Below are 19,985 nucleotides of genomic sequence, written 5' to 3' on the forward strand. Positions count from 1 at the left end.
TTCGTCTAATTTCCAACTCTACTCTCGCTTTCTTTGCTTCTGGGAGCCTACAGGGCTTCTCTCTGACAATCACTCCAGGGTCAGTAATGATGTCATGAACAATCAACACAGTACATCCATGTATTTCATCCACAACTTTTGGCACAGACAAGATAGCCTGTTTGAGATCTTGTCTTTGTTCCGACGTCAAATCAGGACCAAAATTAAGGTGGGGTTGAGGCACAAAAAGAGAAAGAGGCTGGCCGGAGGAAGAATCAAGATCCCTATCCTTCCATGGCTTCAGCAAATTAATATGATATATGCGTTCACTCGGTCGAAGATTGGGTTGTTTAATCAAATAATTGACGAGTCCTTTCCTTGATTTCATAGGGACCTTGCCAATAGGCTACTAATTTAGAATATGACGTCTGGACGAGTACCATTACACGATCACCTGGAACAAAATCCCTGATGGTGGTGTTACGGTTATAATAACGCGACTGCTCTGCTTGTGCCTTTTCCAAATTGTCTTTTAGAATAGGTCTAATTTTCTCCAATCTATCGCGTAATTGTGCGATATATTCGAGAATATTTGAAGTAGGAAGGACCTCCTCTTCCAAATCTTCTTTTAACATATCCAATAAACCTCTGGGTTGTCTTCCATATAATAATTCAAAAGGAGAAAAACCCGTAGAGGCCTGTGGGACTTCCCGATAAGCAAACAAAACAAGAGGAAGCAACTGATCCCAGTTTCTCTTATGATGGTGTTCAAAACAGCGTTCAGGTCCTGTTCTTCAGACATATTGAAAACAATCCCTGTCGACTACGCCAATTGTGCGGTTTTCCCTTGCAAAATAAGTCTTGACAAATATTAAGGTTTGGGGACCATCCCCGTAAATTGCCCTCGGACAATATATAAGAAAAAAGAGATCAAAAGTCTTTGATTGCAAAAGGTACATTTGACAATTTACTGAGATGAAAATGGTGGTTTTATACAGTAAGGATTATGGGAAACAGGAAATGATTGGCATGAAGTGACGTCAGGCAGGAACCGGAACCAACGTCATTAGAATGAGCCGGAAGTGATGTCATTGGTGATGGACGGAAGTGACGTTGCATCGACCATTTTCTATACCCTGAAGTGGAGGTAATTAAATTCCTTCTAGCTTTCTGTGGAGAGAAGAGATTCAGTTAAGTACCTCGTGACCACTCCATATCTCTCGATAGTTCACTCACATTTTGGCTTTTTGACTGCCTCCTAATCGCACGTGTGTGACAATATATAAGTACATCGCTCTGATGTCACATGTGATAAAGAGCATGGAGCGGCTGCTGCTTCACCACCTGAGGCCACAGGTCTGCCACGCCCTCGACCCTCTGCAGTTTGCATACCAGGAGAAGGTGGGAGCAGAGGATGCCATCATCTATATGCTACACTGATCCCTCTCCCACTTGGACAGAGGCAGTGGTGCAGTGAGAATTGCTTCTGGACTTTTCTAGTGCCTTCAACACCATCCAACCTCGGCTCCTTAGGGACAAGCTGACAGAGATAGGAGTAGATTCATACCTCGTGGCATGGATCGTGGACTATCTTACAGACAGACCTCAGTATGTGCGTCTTGGAAACCGCAGGTCTGACATTGTGGTCAGCAGCACAGTAGCGCCTCAGGAGACTGTGCTTTCTCCAGTCCTCTTCAGTCTATATTACATCGGACTTCCAATACAACTCAGATTCCTGCCACATGCAAAAGTTCGCTGATGACTCTGCTATCGTGAGCTGCATCAGGAGAGGGCAGGAGGAGGAGTACAGGAACCTAATCAAGGACTTTGTTAAATGGTGCGACTCAAACAACCTACACCTAAACACCAGCAAAACCAAGGAGCTGGTGGTGGATTTTAGGAGGCCCAGGGCCTTCCTGGACCCCGTGATCATCAGAGGTGACTATGTGCAGAGGGTATAGACCTATAAATACCTGGGGGTGCAGCTGGATGATAAACTGGACTGGACTGCCAATACTGAAGTTCTGCGCAAGAGAGCACAGAGCTGACTATACTTCCTTAGAAGGCTGGTTTCCTTCAACATCTGCAATAAGTTGCTGCAGATGTTCTATCAGACTGATGTGGCGAGCGCCCTCTTCTACGCGGTTGTGTGCTGGCAGCATAAAGAATAGGGACACTTTTATCAGTATGCTGCTGCTGGAGTATGTCAATTTCCCCTTGGGGATTAATAAAGTATCTATCTATCTATCTATCTATCTATCTATCTATCTATCTATCTATCTATCTATCTATCTATCTATCTATCTATCTATCTATCTATCTATCTATCTATCTACAGTACATCCAGAAAGTATTCACAGCGCATCACTTTTTCCACATTTTGTTATGTTACAGCCTTATTCCAAAATGGATTAAATTCATTTTTTTCCTCAGAATTCTACACACAACACCCCATAATGACAACGTGAGAAAGGTTTACTTGAGATTTTTGCAAATTTATTAAAAATAAAAAATTTGAGAAAGCACATGTACATAAGTATTCACTTATTTTAAGTATAAAGGTTTTGTTTCTATTTTGAAGGAAAAAATCAATCACGAGATACTTGTTTACCATTGCATCATTCATCAAGAAGCGCTTTGTGCGCAGACATTTCCAGAAGAAATTTGCAATGTTATGGAATTGGTGATCAAGATTGTCAACACAATTGTAGCTAAAGCTCTTTATCATCGGCAATTTAAAGAATTTTTAGTTGAAATGGAGAGTGAGTACGCAGATCTTCTGCTGCATAATAAGGTACGTTGGCTTTCAAGAGGAAACGTTTTAAAACGTTTCGCTTCCTTATTATTAGAAATTAAAGCATTTCTCCTTGAGAAGGGTGTTGACTATCCTGAACTAACGGACAATCAATGGATCCAAAAATTTTATTTCATGGTAGACGTTACATCTCATCTAAATAATCTTAATCGTAAACTACAGGAGAAAGGAAACACAATTTTTTCGATGTTGGAAGAAGTCATTTCATTCGAAAACAAATTATCCCTTTTTGCTCAAGATTTTGAAAGAGAAACATTAATTCATTTTTCAAGCCTGCTAAAACATCGCCAAGAAAATAAATCGGTAATTGACATTTACTATTTCAAAACAGCAATTTTAAATATGAGGGAAGCTTTTCTACTGAGGTTTCAGGAATTCAGAAATAGCATGGCTACGTTAGCCTTTGTTAAAAAACCTCTCAGTGCTGACGTAACAGAATTGAATTTTTCTCTTTTTAATATTGACATTGGCGCTTTTGAAATGCAGTTACTGGAGTTAAAAAACAAAGAATTATGGAGCTCAAAATTTGAACGCCTTAATACTGATCTAGAAAAATTGGAGAAAAATAAATGTGATTTTAGTTCACAACACAAGTGGTCTGCTTTGAAAGACCTGGAGAAGGAAGACATGATAATTTTCAACACCTGGAATAGTATTCCTGACTCATATGATCAGTTTAAAAAACTAGCATTTGCTGTTCTTTCACTTTTTGGCTCTACATATTCATGCGAACGATCTTTTTCAAGCATGAACCTTATCAAAAGTACATTGAGAAATCGTCTTATTGATGAGAACCAGGAATCCTGCTTGAAATTAAAAACAACTACATACAAACCTGACTTATCCAAACTTTCCAAGGAAATGCAAGGTCACTGTTCACATTAAATGCATATTTTGTTATATTTTTATTTAAATGTAAAAAATATTTTTTTGTCAATAAATAAGATTATTATTATTATGATATCTGATTTTATTTAATGCTAATAGCTAGTTTAAACCGATTCCTAAAAACATGGTTCTTGAAAAGAAATTTGGCTCTCAAAAGAAATCTTAATCGTTGTACTGCTGAACTTTGACTCTTTTGACTAATGAGTTTGCCGACCACTGCTCTAGGGTAAAAACATTTTGTAGGTTGAACACATGCTATCCTGGCATTGGTCCACATTGGTCAAAAACCTTCCCATCATAAGGAGCAAGTTCAACACAGGGTAAACTCACCTCACAATGATATACAATATCAATTTACTGATTTTATTAAGCAAATTTTGCACAACCTTAAACAAAAAACAAGAAAAGCACAAAGAGAGCGAGAGAGACACGCACACACCTAAATAGTTCAAACTAAACAGGATGACTTAGCTAAAACGTGAGTGTAGTTGCCTGAGGTGGTAAGGCAGAGGTCCATTCAATCATCAAGCTTCACATTTCACTTAATTGCATTCTAGGAAAAATATTTTTGTAGGCTGATAAACAGGTATCTTGTCATACATATGAGTAGTAAAAAAATGAAGGTATAGCACCCAGCAACTTCTATTATACAAGTCATCCTTTATTAAAAAATACTATACATAATATTCATAACATTTTCAAACCATCTTTATCCAGTTCATGGATTCAGGAAGCTGGAGCCTATCTAATCACTTTACAGATGATACACTGTTGGGGAAATCAAAACACCCTCTTCATCTTGTCCAATAATGCAGAAAATTACATTAGGAAAAAAAATGCTCATGGCATTGTGGGTACTTTGCAGTCCTGTAGAATTCCAAGCATTTCTTAATATTTACATAGACAATGTCCAGTTTATTAAATCTCTTTATTATTGTCATTGCCCCTACACAAAAAAGGACTGCTAATATTGTTCCAAACCAACTTTAGTGCCATCTTAATTATTGTTTAAAGATAGCATAATAAAGGACTCTTGGTTGTAGCTTTAAAATTGCATTCCAATGAAACTGAAATTTCGAATGTAAGCTGGCAGCAGAGTCTTCCTGCTATTTGTTTATTCTTCGTAAATGTGAATAGTATAGTCTCATTATAAATAACAAAAATGATGTTTTTTGCTTGTCCTGTTAAGCATCTTTCAGAGACAGGTTTTAAAACTCTTAAATCTTGGAATGAATTTACTATCTTCATAAAAGCATTAAACATTTTTGGTGCAATTCATTTTGTTTATATGAATAAATGCACCTTTAACTGGTATGTCCTTGTTGATGAAAACATTCTGTTCTGTTCTTTGGTCGTTTTGAGGGAAATTAATGCACAACACTTGATCCCTATATTATTTTAATCTGCATTTCAATGAAGAGCTTAGAGAACAGGCAGCTCTGCCTCTAATGTTAGCAACAAGAGCAAAGCAGGAGTCTAACTGGAAGAGATGTGCCAGTATATTACATGAATAAAACATACAAAATAAAGATGGTAAAAATAACCACCATTTAACTGTACAACTGAAAAATGTTTGTTACATGTTTACAGTTCATCTTTTCTTTTTTTATTCAACAAAGCCTTAAGAACGTTCATTTACAATTTTAATTCCAGAGAACTCTGCAATGGAGGACCTGACGAACTCCGTAGGCTTATGTGATTTGCCATTCAAGAAAGATTTATGACATGGAAGAATAAAGATCTTCATTACAGTAGTTATGGCATCATAAAAGTTCATAAGCAGACTTCCAGAAGTCAATGCTTCACAAGAAGAATATAGCAATATATACTGTATAGTTAGATCTTCAGACTCTCTGGAATCCTTTTGGTTTGGGGCTGTAAAAATAAAAAGAGAAAAACAGTATCATCAGTCTTATAAATATACACCATCCAACCTCGGATCCTTAGGGACAAGCTGACAGAGATAGGAGTAGATTCATATCTCGTGGCATGGATCGTGGATTATCTTACAGACAGACCTCAGTATATGCGTCTTGGAAACCGCAGGTCTGACATTGTGGTCAGCAGCACAGTAGCGCCTCAGGAGACTGTGCTTTCTCCAGTCCTCTTCAGTCCATATTACATCGGACTTCCAATACAACTCAGATTCCTGCCACATACAAAAGTTCGCTGATGACTCTGCTATCATGAGCTGCATCAGGAGAGGGCAGGAGGAGGAGTACAGGAACCTAATCAATGACTTTGTTAAATGGTGCGACTCAAACAACCTACACCTAAACACCAGCAAAACCAAGGAGCTGGTGGTGGATTTTAGGAGCCCCAGGCCCTTCCTGGACCCCGTGATCATCATAACTGGGACAAATAAGAGGAGATCAAAGACTCAATCAAGTTTGTTTGGTTAGGAAATACTTAAGTTGTCACAATATCTCATTCAGATGTATTTTAAAACTTGTCAAGGTTTCTGCTTCAACTACACAACTCAGCAGTTGTTCTGGATTCCTATGATTCACTGTATGAAGAGGTGTTTTCTTGCTTTATTCTTAAATACACTTCTCCTGACATTCTACTGGTGTTCTTGAGTATGTAATTCATATTTCATCGACAGTATTCTGTTGGATTAACTTTACTGGTATCTTTGAGAATTTTGAAGACCTGGAGTTGGTCCCCATATAATCTTCTCTGATCAAGTCTAAAAACATTTAATTCCATCAGCCTCTTAGAGTTGGATATACCCTTTAGTCCTGGGATAACACTTGGCTGTTCTCTTCTGCACAGCTTCTAGTGCTGCTACTGTAAATCATTTCTGTATTGAGGTGACAAGAATTGTGCTCAGTACTTAGGGAATGGTTATACTATGTATTATATAGTCTGAATATAATGTCCTTCACTTTTTGAATTGTTTCTGCACATTGCCTAATCAATAAGGATATTGTGTCAACTTGAACCCCTAATCCTGTTTAGGGGTAGCTTTTCTGGAATAACGTGTTCCCTTTCATATTTGCTTCAATGTAGGTGTTTTCTTTTTCTGCATTAAATTGTTTGCCCAATTTTACTGTCATTTTCAAATCTAAATATTTACTAACTATGCAGGAATTAATGTCATTAATATATTGCAAATTAGAAAAAATAATGATTTAAAGAAAGACCCCTGAGGTGACAGAGCTGGAGTTAAAGATGCTGAGATTTACATTGGGTGTGATGAGAATGGACAAGATTAGAAGGGTCATTAGAGGGTCAGCTCAGATTGGATGGTTGAGAGACTAAATCAGGGTGGTGAGATTTTATTGGTTGTGACATGTGCAGAGGAGAGATGCTGGGTGTATTTGGAAAAGGATGTTAAAGATAGAGCTACCAGGCAAGGGGAAAAGAGGAAGGCCTAATAGAAGATTTGTGGATGTGGTGAGAGAGGACATGCAGGTGATGGGTGTGACAGAGCAAGATGTAGAAGACAGGAAGATATAGAATAAAGTGATCCGTTGTGGCAACCTTAACAGGATCAACCAAAAGAAGAAGAAGGAAGGACCCCTGAGGTACTCCACTGATGACCCCACCCAACATGAAGCATTCTTCTCTTATCTGGACTCTTTGTCTCCTCCTGACTCACTAATTTGAAATCCAGGTTTCCAATGGTTTCTAGTTTTTAGAATCAATATTCTATGTGGATTTGTATCAAAAACGTTTTAAACATCTAAGTAAATTAAACAGTAAGCATATGCTATTAATTGGCAACAGAAAGCTAGTAATCTCACTGTGAAAGAGCATATCAAACACCAAACAGTTTCCTAAGAAACATAACTGGAGATAACTATTGAGAAAGAGTGTAGGACAGGAAGTGTAAGGCCATTGTGATAATTGCAGGGTTAAGCACCACATTACAATCATTTTGGTTAGGAATACACAGTAAGAGTAAAATCTGGATGCAAAAGTATACAATTTATACTGAAAGCTAAGCTAAATGCTATCCATCCATCCGTTATCCAACCCACTGCTAGAGCCAATCACAGCCAACACAGGGCACAAGGCAGGAAACAAACCCCGGGCAGTGCGCCAGCCCATCGCAGGCCGTGCACACACACACACACACCCACACACCAAGCACGCAGGCTAAATGCTATATATGAAAATATAGCTCACCATGTGGTTCTAAAAAAATAAATACCAAGGCAATACTTGAAAATCAAGTCTTATATGTGGTCATTGCATTAAGAAGATAAGCTTTTATACATATCTTGGAATTTATATAGCGCGAAGACTGACTTGGCTTGCTTAAATATTGGGTACGTGAAAATATATTTCAGTGTTTGATTCAGGCTTAGGTTTTATAGAGAGGATTTTAAGAGCATGATTTTCTTAAAGCTACTGCAGCATTAGATCTCTTTTATGTACTTTGAATCTTTTCTGCCTTTGACAATCAAATAAAGTAGAATTTAGGGCAAGACATAAAAAACAGAAAGTTTGCATTTGTTTGTGAAATATTTTATTTTTTAAACCTATACAATGTCTTCAAATACGTCTTCAAATGCTAAGTCAATGTTGAGCCTTATGTTATTTTTTTCCAACCCTATTCTGATTTTCCTGTTTAGGTGCCATGGATATAAGATTTTTCACCCCAAACCTATTTCATATTGATTGCATTGATTTCCCATCTTAATTTATAGTGCTGATGATTATAGGTTTTAATACCAAAAGGCCTTTATGATGCCTTTTATTGGGTGTACAAACAAAAAAACCCTAAATGTGAATTAAAATCCACCAAAATATATGGGATAACTGACTCGAATGTTTAGCAACTGTACAATAATTTGCAGATTCTTCACACTTTTTTCTTCCATTAAAAAGATGGAACATCCATCCATCCATCCATTATCCAACCCACTATATCCTAACACAGGGTCACAGGGGTCTGCTGGAGCCAAACCCAGCCAACACTGTGCACCCTGGGCAGGGCACCAGCCCACTGCAGAAAGATGGAACAGTCTTGGAAATAGTAAAAATCTTTCATTTTTATGATTGTAGTCTATTTTTTTCGAGTAATTTAGTACATATAAAGAAGGTTAATTGAAAAACTATACACCCTAAATAATGCCCAGTAATACTCCCACAATGCCAGCAACAGTCCAGTAGCATAGTTAAAATCAACAAAGTGCATAGATGAACAGGAGGAAAATGATTAGGTAACAAGCATAGGCAATGGCTAAACATTCCCAAGTGTGCTGTAACTGCAATGTCAATGGGCATTAAAGAATATTATTTTCATTGTTGAAACTGAGGTAGGCCAGTACTCAAAGGATTCTAAAGAACATCCATTAATATGTGATATTTTTTATGAAAAGGAAAATCACCAATTGTCAAAAAAAAGAAACTCAGGAGATTTCCATCAAGAAGCAAGTAGTAATCTAGCCACTATAGTGCCAAAACAGTGCAGGTCACAATACTGAGATGTGAAAGGAAGCTTGGAAAGGTCCTGCAGAAGTAGAGTGCTAATGTTTACAGAGATAAAGGAAGACAGAAACGGCCTTTTCTGTAACCAGAAAAAGAAAATAGGATGACAATTCCAGAACAAACGGTGCCAGGTAAACCAGTGCATCATATAAGATAAAGTGAATCGGGAGAATGACCCATGAGACAAATTTTCTTGGGAATATAGTAGAGTCCATGCGTTATTTTGGATTTCTGAAACAAAGTCTAACATTCTTAAATATATTTTGCCAGCAGAGAGGAGAAGGCAGTGGAGAAAGATCACAACACCATTTTGAGATTAAAGGAAGAGTTTTTTAGGTAGATTTACAGAGTTAGGGATAAAGAGTGGAGGCAGGCTTCTTTAAGGAAAAATGAGAACAAAACAAAGTAAAAAAAAAATTCATCAGATAAAGAGATGCCACATGGTCTAAAAAATGATCGGAACTGCAAATAAAAGAAAAAATATGAACCAGGAAGATGAAAACAATATTGATGAGACTGAAATGTCATATGGCTCGAAATGTCAAAGATATCACCCAGAAGGCAGACTCCCTCATGCTGCCAAGAGGGGAAAATGACAAACCTTGCCACCAACTGCAAAAATATGGGAGCATAGGTATGCCATTGTATTGTAGAGGCTAAGAGTTTTTCAACACAATGTCATAAATCAATAGTATAAAACAGCACCATCTCTAAAGACAACCTTGACATTTTTGGGTTTAAAGAGACTGACAGTACATCTCGCATGAGCAAGGGACGGCCAAATTAGATTTCATAAGGAGCCATGCAAATGGATGAGAAGGGGAAAGCAGCCAGAGCCAGGTGAGGCACAAGGTGAATGCGTAATGATAGCACTCAATGTCAGAAAGCAACATTCTAGCACTCTGCCTGCGTCTTATTAAACTGAAACGTATAATAAGATGGTTGTTTGCCTTTTCCGTGGGAAGTTTAAAAGCAATAATTTGGTCATCAGTGTAAAAGGTAAGATGGAGCTGATTTAAAAAAAGATGTAAACGAGAGGAGGACCTTTGGCTAACCCTTAATGGAGGCCACAGCACCTGTGGTGATGCAGCAATAATTATGAGAGGTCGTGTCTGTAAGGGAAAATATATATCTATTACAAAATATCTGAGACTGCAGGACACTGGTATCGAAGAGGTAAGGGTGGCATGCCAAGCGAGATCATTAAAACACAAAAGTGAGGATTTTGTCCAGTTTACTTTATAAACGGATAAAGGCTTAAAAGACTTAAAAAAAAAATTAGGATATGGGAGGTATCGGAAGGAGTGTCGCTTGAACAGAGTAGAATGTCGTGTGCATATAAGGAGATCAATTGGTTAGAATTATGGGCTGTACTAGGAGTAAGAAATTTAGAATTAAACATGGTTATGGCTAGAGGTTCAAGAAGTAAATTGAAAAGAAGGGGCTAAAGAAGACAGCCTTGCCTAGCCCCTCTGCAAAAGGAGAATGGAAGAACAATAATGGAATTAGTTAGGACAACTGCAGAGGGGGGTGAGTACAAGGTTTTCATTAAATTAATATATGTTGGCACAAAGCCGATCCTATCCATATAATCCCATTAAAAATGACAGCTCATATGGTTGAAAGTCTTTTCTACATCAAGAAAGAGGAGGGCTATGTGGATGGTGAAGAATTGAGCTGCATTAATAATATGTAGTAATCTGCAACAAATAAAGTCTGCCTGGTCTGGGTGTATTAATTTACAGATCACTTTCTGAAGTCAACATTCCAAGATCTTGGCCACCAGTCTTGCATCCATATTCCTGAGAGACAGAGGTCTAACAAAGAAAAGGGTCTTTATCTTGTTTTAGAAGCAGGACAATGACATCGATATTAATAGTTGAATTTCAATGATTCAGGGAAATTACCTCCTTTAGCATTTCAAATGCAGCTGTGAACAACTAACCCCCAAAACAGAAAGCTATCCCAATGGTAGCATATCCAAACCTGGAGGTTTCTTAGTATTCATGAAACTCTGTGCCTCCATAAGTTCATATAAGGAGGTGGGAGCCTCTAAGAAAAGAGCACCATTGATGGAATGCCAAGGATTGGGGAGACTTTCAAAAAATATTTGATAAAGGAGGTAAAGGAATTGGAAAAGAGCTCAGAATAACAATTAAGAAATTTACAATTACTCACACAGGGATCATTCTTCCTAGGGCATGAAGCGGAAGCAGAAGCAGACAATGGCCGACAGTAAGGTGAATCGCGTTGCAGTCATAGTAGAAGAACTCCAGGCACTCGACGAACAGATTCAGAAACTACTGTCCTGACGAAGATACCTGAGATCTGAAGGCCCTCTGGATAAACCGTCCTTGCCATCTGTAATTGGCGTAACATCAACCCCGCGTTGTGCCGACCTCACCACCGCATCTCATAGGAGCGACACCGCTGATGACCTCGGCGGATTTCATCTATGCAGGCGGGGGTTCAAGGCCAGAGCACCTCCATCAGCACAGGCGAGTATCTTAACTCAGAACCGGTTCGACCCTCTCCGCACCCCCAGTTCGCCTTCAGCCCCTGGTGATGTAATAGTGGTAGGTGATTCTTTTGTTAGAAACCTTAATATTGCATGCCCTAATGGAAAATTGTTTCTTGTTTTCCCGGTGCTTGTGTCTGAGATGTGTTGAGACATGCGCCGGCAATCCACGAGAAGCACAAGAACAGGGCAGTTGGAGCAATTGTTTTTCATGCCGGCGTAAACAATATAAGGCACCGACAATCGGAAATCCTCAAGGCTGACTTTGCAGCATTAATTAAAGAAACGAAGGAGAAGACCCCATCGGCAAAGATGTTCATTTCAGGTCCACTACCTCTCGTCAAATGATCAAACGAGTACTACAGTTGTCTGCTAGGATTAAACAACTGGCTGCAGGGTTTCTGCAAGAAGCAAGACATCGGGTTCATCAACAACTGTAACCTCTTTTGAAAAGACTGCGTTTCTTCAAGCGAGATGGCCTGCATCTGAACAATTTCAGCACCCGGGTCCTCTCCGAAAACATATCTAAGGTAATTTTTTTATCTTGACTATCTGTCTCTGCTCTTAACCCCTTCTGAAATTCTACTGTTGTGCTAGGACATGATAATTGTTTAATAGAATCTTCCGTAAAAGTGCACAACATTAATACTGTAATAAACAATCTCAATGCACATAGAAAATCTAGGCAATACGGCATAAACACCAATAATTTAATTAAAATTACTACTTTAGAGGAACAATGTATTAAAACTATAAAAACAGATTACAGATTAAATAAGAAATACACACAGAGCAGCGCTAATAAAAATAACTTAGTTCCTGTTCCAATTATCAATAACGCACACTGTATTCATCTCTGCCCCTCCGAAACATTAAATATGGCACTATTAAAGGTTAGAGCTTTAACTAATAAGACTTTTTTATCAACGATCTTGTTAGTGATAAAAAAAAAGATTTTATTGCACTAAGTGAAACGTGGCTTAGCACAGACAGCGCAGCTTTTTTCATCGAATCTGCGCCTCCGGATTACAGTTTTACTCGTGCAGATCGCCAAGGAAAAAGAGGCGGTGGCTTGGCAAACATTTACTCAATCCGGTTAAAATGTAAAGATATCAATTTTGGTAAGTTCAAGACCTTTGAGTATCTCGCCGTTGTTATCCATGGAGATTCTCAAGTTCTAGTTTTATCCGTGTATAGACCTCCAAAATTCAACGCGTCTTTTTTTGAGGAATTCTCAGACTTAATGTCAATTTTAATTACGAACTATGACACACTCTTAATAGTCGGCGACTTTAATTTTCATATAGATAATCAGTGTGACCAAAAAGTAAAAGAATTTATGAACCTCCTGGGCTCTTTTGATTTGAGACAGCTCGTTAATCAGCCTACACATAAAGCAGGTCATACGTTAGACTTAGTGATTACTAAAGGACTAAAAGTTGATATAAAGCAGGTCATTGACATTGGTCTATCAGACCATTTTCTTCTACTTTTTAATATAGAAATAATGATAGAAAACACCCAATGAGAAGCATATTGTTAAAAAATGCTTCTTTGACTCATCAGCAGCTTTAAAACTTACAAACATTCTAAGCAATCAGTCCGTTTATAGTGCCAACTATAATAGCGAAGATAAAAATCTTCTAGCATTGTTATACCATGAAAGACCCAAAGAGTGTATGATTTAAAGAGAACATGTAAATGGAGGAAGACTAAACTAACTATCCACTATGAAATATTAAAAGGTAAAATAACAGAATACAATAACACTGTCCTTCTTGAGAGGCGCTGCTATTTCTCTAAGATTATAAATAACAATGCTAGTAATCCCAGAGTCTTATTCTCTACGATTGATCGTCTGCTAAACCCAGGTAACTCAAAGGAATACCTTCTAAGTACTTCCAGTGAAACCTGTGAGGCTATTGCTGTGTTTTTCAACCAAAAAATTAATGATATTAGAAATAACATAGTTTATCTCCCCAACACTAAGGATCCTCCTAAACCCCAGAATTCCGTTATAAATAAATTAAACTCTTTCACTAGGATAGATTTACTGGAGTTACATAAAATAATTTCTCAACTGAAACCCTCCACCTGCGTCCTTGACCCAATACCAACAAATTTTTTCAAAGAAGTATCGGGCGTGCTAATTAATAATGTTCTTCACATAGTAAATTCGTCATTGGATATGGGGGTCTTCCCAGACTGTCTTAAGACTGCTGTAGTTAAACCCCTACTTAAGAAACATAATCTTGACCCCTCGCCTCTTGAAAATTTTAGACCTATCTCTAACCTGCCTTTCTTAAGTAAAATTCTGGAGAAGGCAATCATTATGCATTTAAATGAGCACCTAAATAAACATGCTATTCTAGATAAATTTCAGTCGGGTTTTAGAACAAATCACAGCACAGAAACTGCACTCATTAAAGTAGTAAATGATTTGTGGGTAAATGCAGAGAGAGGCCATTTATCTGTTCTCATCCTCTTAGATCTTTGACACTATTTATCATAATATTCTTAGAAATCGCCTTAGTCAATGGGTGGGCCTCTCTGGCAGTGTCTTAAATTGGTTTGAATCCTACGTGGAAGGGAGAAAATTCTTTGTTAGTTGTGGTAATTACAACTCAAAGACAAATGATATCCGATATGGTGTTCCACAAGGCTCTATCCTGGGTCCGCTGTTATTCGCAATCTACATGCTTCCGTTAGGTCAGATTATCTCAGGGCACAACGTGAGCTACCACAGCTATGCTGATGACACACAGCTGTATTTATCAATAGCACCTGATGACCCCGATTCTCTTGATTCACTAACACAATGTCAGACTTGTATTTCAGAATGGATGAATAGTAACTTTCTCAAGTTAAATAAAGGGAAAACTGAAATCTTAATGATTGGCAATAATGGATACAATGAGGCTATTAGAAATAAACTGGATACATTAGGATTAAAAGTCAAGACGGAGGTAAAAAGCTTAGGGGTAATTGTTGACTGTAATCTGAATTTTAAATCGCATATTAATCAGATCACTAGGACAGCATTTTTTCACTTAAGAAACAGCTAAAGTTAGACCTCTTATATAATTGAAAGATACTGAGAAATTAGTTCACACGTTTGTTTTCAGTCGACTAGATTACTGTAACGCACTCCTTTCAGGACTACCCAAAAAAGACATAAATCGTTTGCAACTAGTGCAGAATGCAGCTGCTAGAATCCTAACTAGGAAAAGAAAATTCTAGCACATTTCTCCAGTTTTGATGTCACTACACTAGTTACCAGTGCAGGATTTACATATAAGCTACACAAGCTATAGCTTAGGGCCCCTGCCTTCTTGGGGGCCCCCAAAACAAATCATATTTGGCACTTGCATAGAATATCTGGACTTATAAAGGGCCCCATGTCTCAAATAGCTTAGGGCCTTATCAAGTCTAAATCCGGCCCTGCTAGTTACCTGTGCCATTCAGGATTGACTTTAAAATTCTGCTTATGGTTTATAAAGCCTTAAATAATCTCGCCCCATCTTATATATCATGCACCTAAAATCTGGAATAGCCTGCCAATAGGAATTTCCCAGGCTAAGACAGTGGAGCACTTTAAAAAACTGCTGAAAACACATTACTTTAACATAACTTCACTGTAATTCAATTCCTGATATTCTGTATATCCAACTCATTATAATAACTATTCATGGTGGCTCTAAAATCTGTACTAACCCCTACTCTCTCTTCTGTTTCCTTTTCCGGTATCCTTTTGCTGGTGGCTTGCGCCACCACCATCTACTCAAAGCACCGTGATGTTCCAACAATGATGGATGGATTAAAAGCCAGAACTCTGTATGACCATCAATATCAAGTGACTCCATGAGAACCCTAACTACAAAGAGGACTATTTCATTTATGTTAGGTAGAATGCCCAGAGAGGACTGGGCAGTCCCGTGGCCTGGAACACCTGCAGATTTTTTTTCTGATTTTTCTGTCCACCCTGCCCATCGGACCTTACTCCTTTTCTATGTTAACTAATGTTGTCTTATTTTAATTTCTTATTTTTTCTTTTATTTTTCTTTTCTTCATTATGTAAAGCACTTTGAGCTACTTTTTGTATGAAAATGTGCTATATAAATAAATGTTGTTGTTAATAAGGAAGTGGTGTCAAGATTAATGCCGAAGGAAAGGTTTGATGCAAAGGAGTCATTTTACATGATCCTCAATACAAGAAGCCTAGCCCCATATCTATAATTGTGAGCTCAGATATGGTGAATTTAGAATTCAGTTGTCTGAGTCAGAATGGTGCTAAGTTCTGATCTTTTGAGGGCAATAAGAAGCTTGTGCTCTTTAGCAACCAGTGGGAGATGACCCTTTTCTAGAGTTGTAAGCTTAAATTCAAGCTGTGCAATTTTGCAAAACTTTGAATGAGCAAGGTATAATGAAAATGAGATTGTAAAAGATAAAGCCTTTAGTGGCATTCCATTTCTTCCCAGCTTACACAGAGAACTAGCATTAACTTTTAAAAACTGCTTTAATTCATAAGAAAACTGTTCAAAAAAAGCTTGTTACACAAAAGGTGCATATTACAATTTCATCTAGATGCACAAGGTACTAGTGAATGGAATGGAACCTGTAATGAACAGAGTTTGTGGTCAGAAAGAGGAGAGAAGAATAAGGATGAACCGAGAACCAGGGAGGCAATAGAATATTAGTCAAAGATATAATCAATATGAGACTGTGACTTATACTGTATTATGAAGAAAAGCATGAGAACTCACTGGCCAGGGGGTTTAGCAGTCCAACAAGTTCAGACTTAATAATAGATTACATAAAGAATGTGTAGTAAGAGGAGAACAAGTGCTTGCCGTGAAAGGAGATTTGTCTTGAACTGGGCTCATTACAACATTAACATCAATACCAAGTAAATTTTTAGAATGAGAATGCACGAATAGTACATGGGTTTGAGAAGGAATAAAAGGAAGGACAGAAATGAACAATAATTTGTGTTTACCAAACTCAGTCAGCAGGATTATTGGCCTACCTTGTCACCACTCACTTGTAGATCTACAATTTGAAGAGTGTGCTTAACAAGAACTATAATGTTATACTTTTTTATGAAAGGAGAGGAGGAGGCAGTGGGATGCAATTTGATAGTATTGTTTATTACAGCAATACACATCTGGAGTCAATAGATGAGACTCATGTATTAATGCCTTATCTACTTGGTAAGAATAGAGTATATCAAAGTCGCCGGAGACCTAAGCTTATGCCATTGAAATTCCAAGTAATTATATTAAGCTTATGGTCAAAGAAAAAGACAGTAATAAACAGAAGAGTATTGAAATTAACATATATATATATATGTTATACTGTATATATATATATGTATATATATGTATATATGTATATGTATATATATATATGTATATATGTATATATGTATATGTAGTGTGGAGGGTGCTTTGTGCACAGTATTATTAATTAATAAAAAGTCTGGGACTTTTATCCAGTGTCTAGCGTGGTACCTGAGGGTTCAAGGGAGCACTAGCACCCCCTACTGCCACACTACTCATAACTTACACAACAATAAACTACAAAATACTCTTTCCTTCTCGCCCAGACACTTCGCCCTCCTACCTCCCAACTCAGGTCAGTGTCTGGACTGGCCCATAGTCCTTTTATACACCCTGACCCGGAGGTGTTCCTGCCCAATCAGACCACAGTTCCTTATTCCTTCCGGGTCAGGGTAAACAGTCCTTTTCTTCAACCCGGGAGCACGTCGTTCCTTCCTGTCACGTGACCGTGATGTATTCCCGGGTTATATAGGCACACAAGAGCCCACGAGCCCCCCTACAGCGACTCCCGGTGGCCCCCAAGGTATCCAGCAGGGCTGTGTATAAATACTACATAGTCAATGAGGCCCTGCTGGAACTCGGGGCACGATCCTGCTGTCGGGAGAGATCCTCCTGGCGGCCTGGGGGTGAGGGCCGGAGCACGAAGCCGGCAGTCCCCACATATATATATATATATATATATATATATATATATATATATATATATATATATATATACACTAATAAAAGGCAAAGCCCTCACTGACTCACTGACTCATCACTAATTCTCCAACTTCCCGTGTGGGTGGAAGGCTGAAATTTGGCAGGCTCATTCCTTACAGCTTCCTTACAAAAGTTGGGCAGGTTTCATTTCGAAATTCTACGTGTAATGGTCATAACTGGAAGCTATTTTTCTCCATATACTGTAATGGAGTTGAGCTTGATGGCCGTGGGGGGCGGAGTTTCGTGTCACATGATCACGCCTCCCACATAATCATGTGAACTGACTATCAACGCAGTACATAGAAAACCAGGAAGAGCTCCAAAAAGCGCTGAAGAAAACATGCATTATATAATTGAGAAGGCAGTGAAACAATAAGAACCGAGCGAGTGACATATACAACCATATTCATGAGTGCTGCTACTTCGGAAACAAAGCACGGTGTAAACCTAAAGTTTAAATTAAGTTCATAGACAGACTGCCGCTGGAGTTTGTCATGCCCACGGGTAATGCGGGATACAAGTTTAATGAGAGGACGCAGGATATAAATGACAGTTTTGATCACTTTGTAACTAAGTTAAATTTGCAGGTGAAGGGGTGTGCTTATGCAAATTCCGAGAGACTGTGTTTAAGGGGGATTGACAGTTAAGGCGGGTGGGGGAGTCACGTCATCATCTCCCCTCCCATTCACCTCATTTCGCTGTGAGCTGAGCTCTGCAGCTAACGCTATCTTGAGGAACCAACTTTGTGACGCTGCCACCAAATACTCACAGAAAAACCCACAAGTTAATACACACGCTGTCTCTAGAGTTTCTCCACATTGAATCCTCCAGGCACTGCTTACAAAAGGTTACATTGACAATCGTGTTACGTTATTTTTAAAATGTTTCCTTTTCTTAGCACAAGCACTTTGCATTCCAAACAAAGGGGAACTTCTGTCAATGCATTATTTCCTGGTACACCGATTACATTGATCAGTGCTTCCCGATTCATTTTACCCTTGCACCCCCTTGGTTTGAGAAGAAGTATGAAAAAATATGAGGTTAACACAGAAAAACAGATCACCAATTATATATATATTAGTATTTAGATACATCTCTGGATGCGCTGGGACACATCATCAGTGATGTTTCCTGAGATCATCGGGTGTTTCGGGTCTCACAACATCAGACACCCTCTCTCAGGTGACCCAGCCGGGGTTGATCACGCCCCAACTTGTGTCCCAGCAGCACTGGCCCACTTTGCGGACCTCTTGATCCAAATCCACCTCGAGGCTCTTTCTGCGGCTTCTGTGATGGACTTAATGGCTCTCCTCTTTGCAGCTCCTGTGATTCCAAGCCTGGCAAAGATCTTACACAGGGATCGAGCGGCAAATCCTCTGCACCCTACTTCTATGGGCTCACAGCAAGCCTTCCAGCCCTTCCTTCGGCAGTCCTCAATGAGCTCCTGATACTTGAGCCGCTTACGCTCATTTGCCTCTTCCATGCGGTCCTCCCATGGGACTGTCAGTTCCAGCAAAAGGACTTGCTTGGACGATGCAGATGTTAAAACTATGTCGTTTCTCAATGAGGTTGATGTTACAAATTCTGGGAACTTGAGCTGCCTGCCCAAGTCAACCCGCAGCTCCCAGTCTGCTGAAGATGAAAGGAGGCTGAATGATTTTTGCTTTGCTTGCGCCTGCTCATCAGCCCTTATGAAGGCAATTCTTCTCTGGCTGCCAACATATTTGTTGTTGGCCACTGCATGTGAAATGGTCTCTGCTATACACTTTAGGACTTGATCGTGTCGCCAACGGTATCGGCCCTCTCCAAGGGCAGATGGGCAGCTACTCAGAATATGCTCCAGGGATCCTCGTCCAGGACAGAGTGGACACGTTGGAACTTCACTCTTACCCCAAACATGCAGGCTGGGGAGCACGTCGTACACAGCTTGGACCAGGAACTTAATACGCTGTGGCTCTGCTTTCCAGATGTCGTTCCAGGTGATCTTTCTCTCCAGCGCTCCTTCCCACCTCGTCCATGCCCCTTGCTGCCGCATGCTCACCACCCTGCTGGTCCTCACCTCCTCAACACCTGCTCGGACTTCCTCTAGGACCAATCCTCGTCTCGCCTTGCCCTGAGCCTTGTTGTACTGTGGCTTTGGGATTGCTCCCAGTCCTGCTCGCCCCGTTGCCACTGTGCCCACAAGTGCCTTGTGTCTAAGCCGAGACTCTGCTGCCTCCAGTCCCTCTTGTGCTCTCCACTTCCTGAATAAAAAAACTGCAAACAAGGAAGTAAGCTGCCTACCCGCTGCCAAACCACCCAT

At 39.2% G+C, this 19,985-nt stretch overlaps 1 protein-coding gene across 5 annotated transcripts in view; it reads right to left on the minus strand.

Annotated features, from left to right (window-relative positions):
* Positions 1–4,097: 4,097 nt before the first annotated feature.
* cd4-1 (CD4-1 molecule) overlaps positions 4,098–19,985 on the minus strand; it is a 126,782-nt gene continuing 110,894 nt past the window's right edge. For 4 of the 5 annotated variants that reach the window (XM_039763657.1, XM_039763655.1, XM_039763656.1 and 1 more), the window contains one exon: positions 4,098–5,557. In XM_039763657.1, coding sequence (XP_039619591.1) covers positions 5,527–5,557 — 31 coding nt within the window. In that variant the 3' untranslated portion in view covers positions 4,098–5,526. The remainder of the gene's footprint in view (positions 5,558–19,985) is intronic. The other variant, XM_039763659.1, reaches the window with a different exon arrangement.

Source organism: Polypterus senegalus, chromosome 9, assembly GCF_016835505.1.
Source record: "Polypterus senegalus isolate Bchr_013 chromosome 9, ASM1683550v1, whole genome shotgun sequence".
In the NCBI taxonomy this organism is placed as follows: Eukaryota; Metazoa; Chordata; class Cladistia; order Polypteriformes; family Polypteridae; genus Polypterus; species Polypterus senegalus.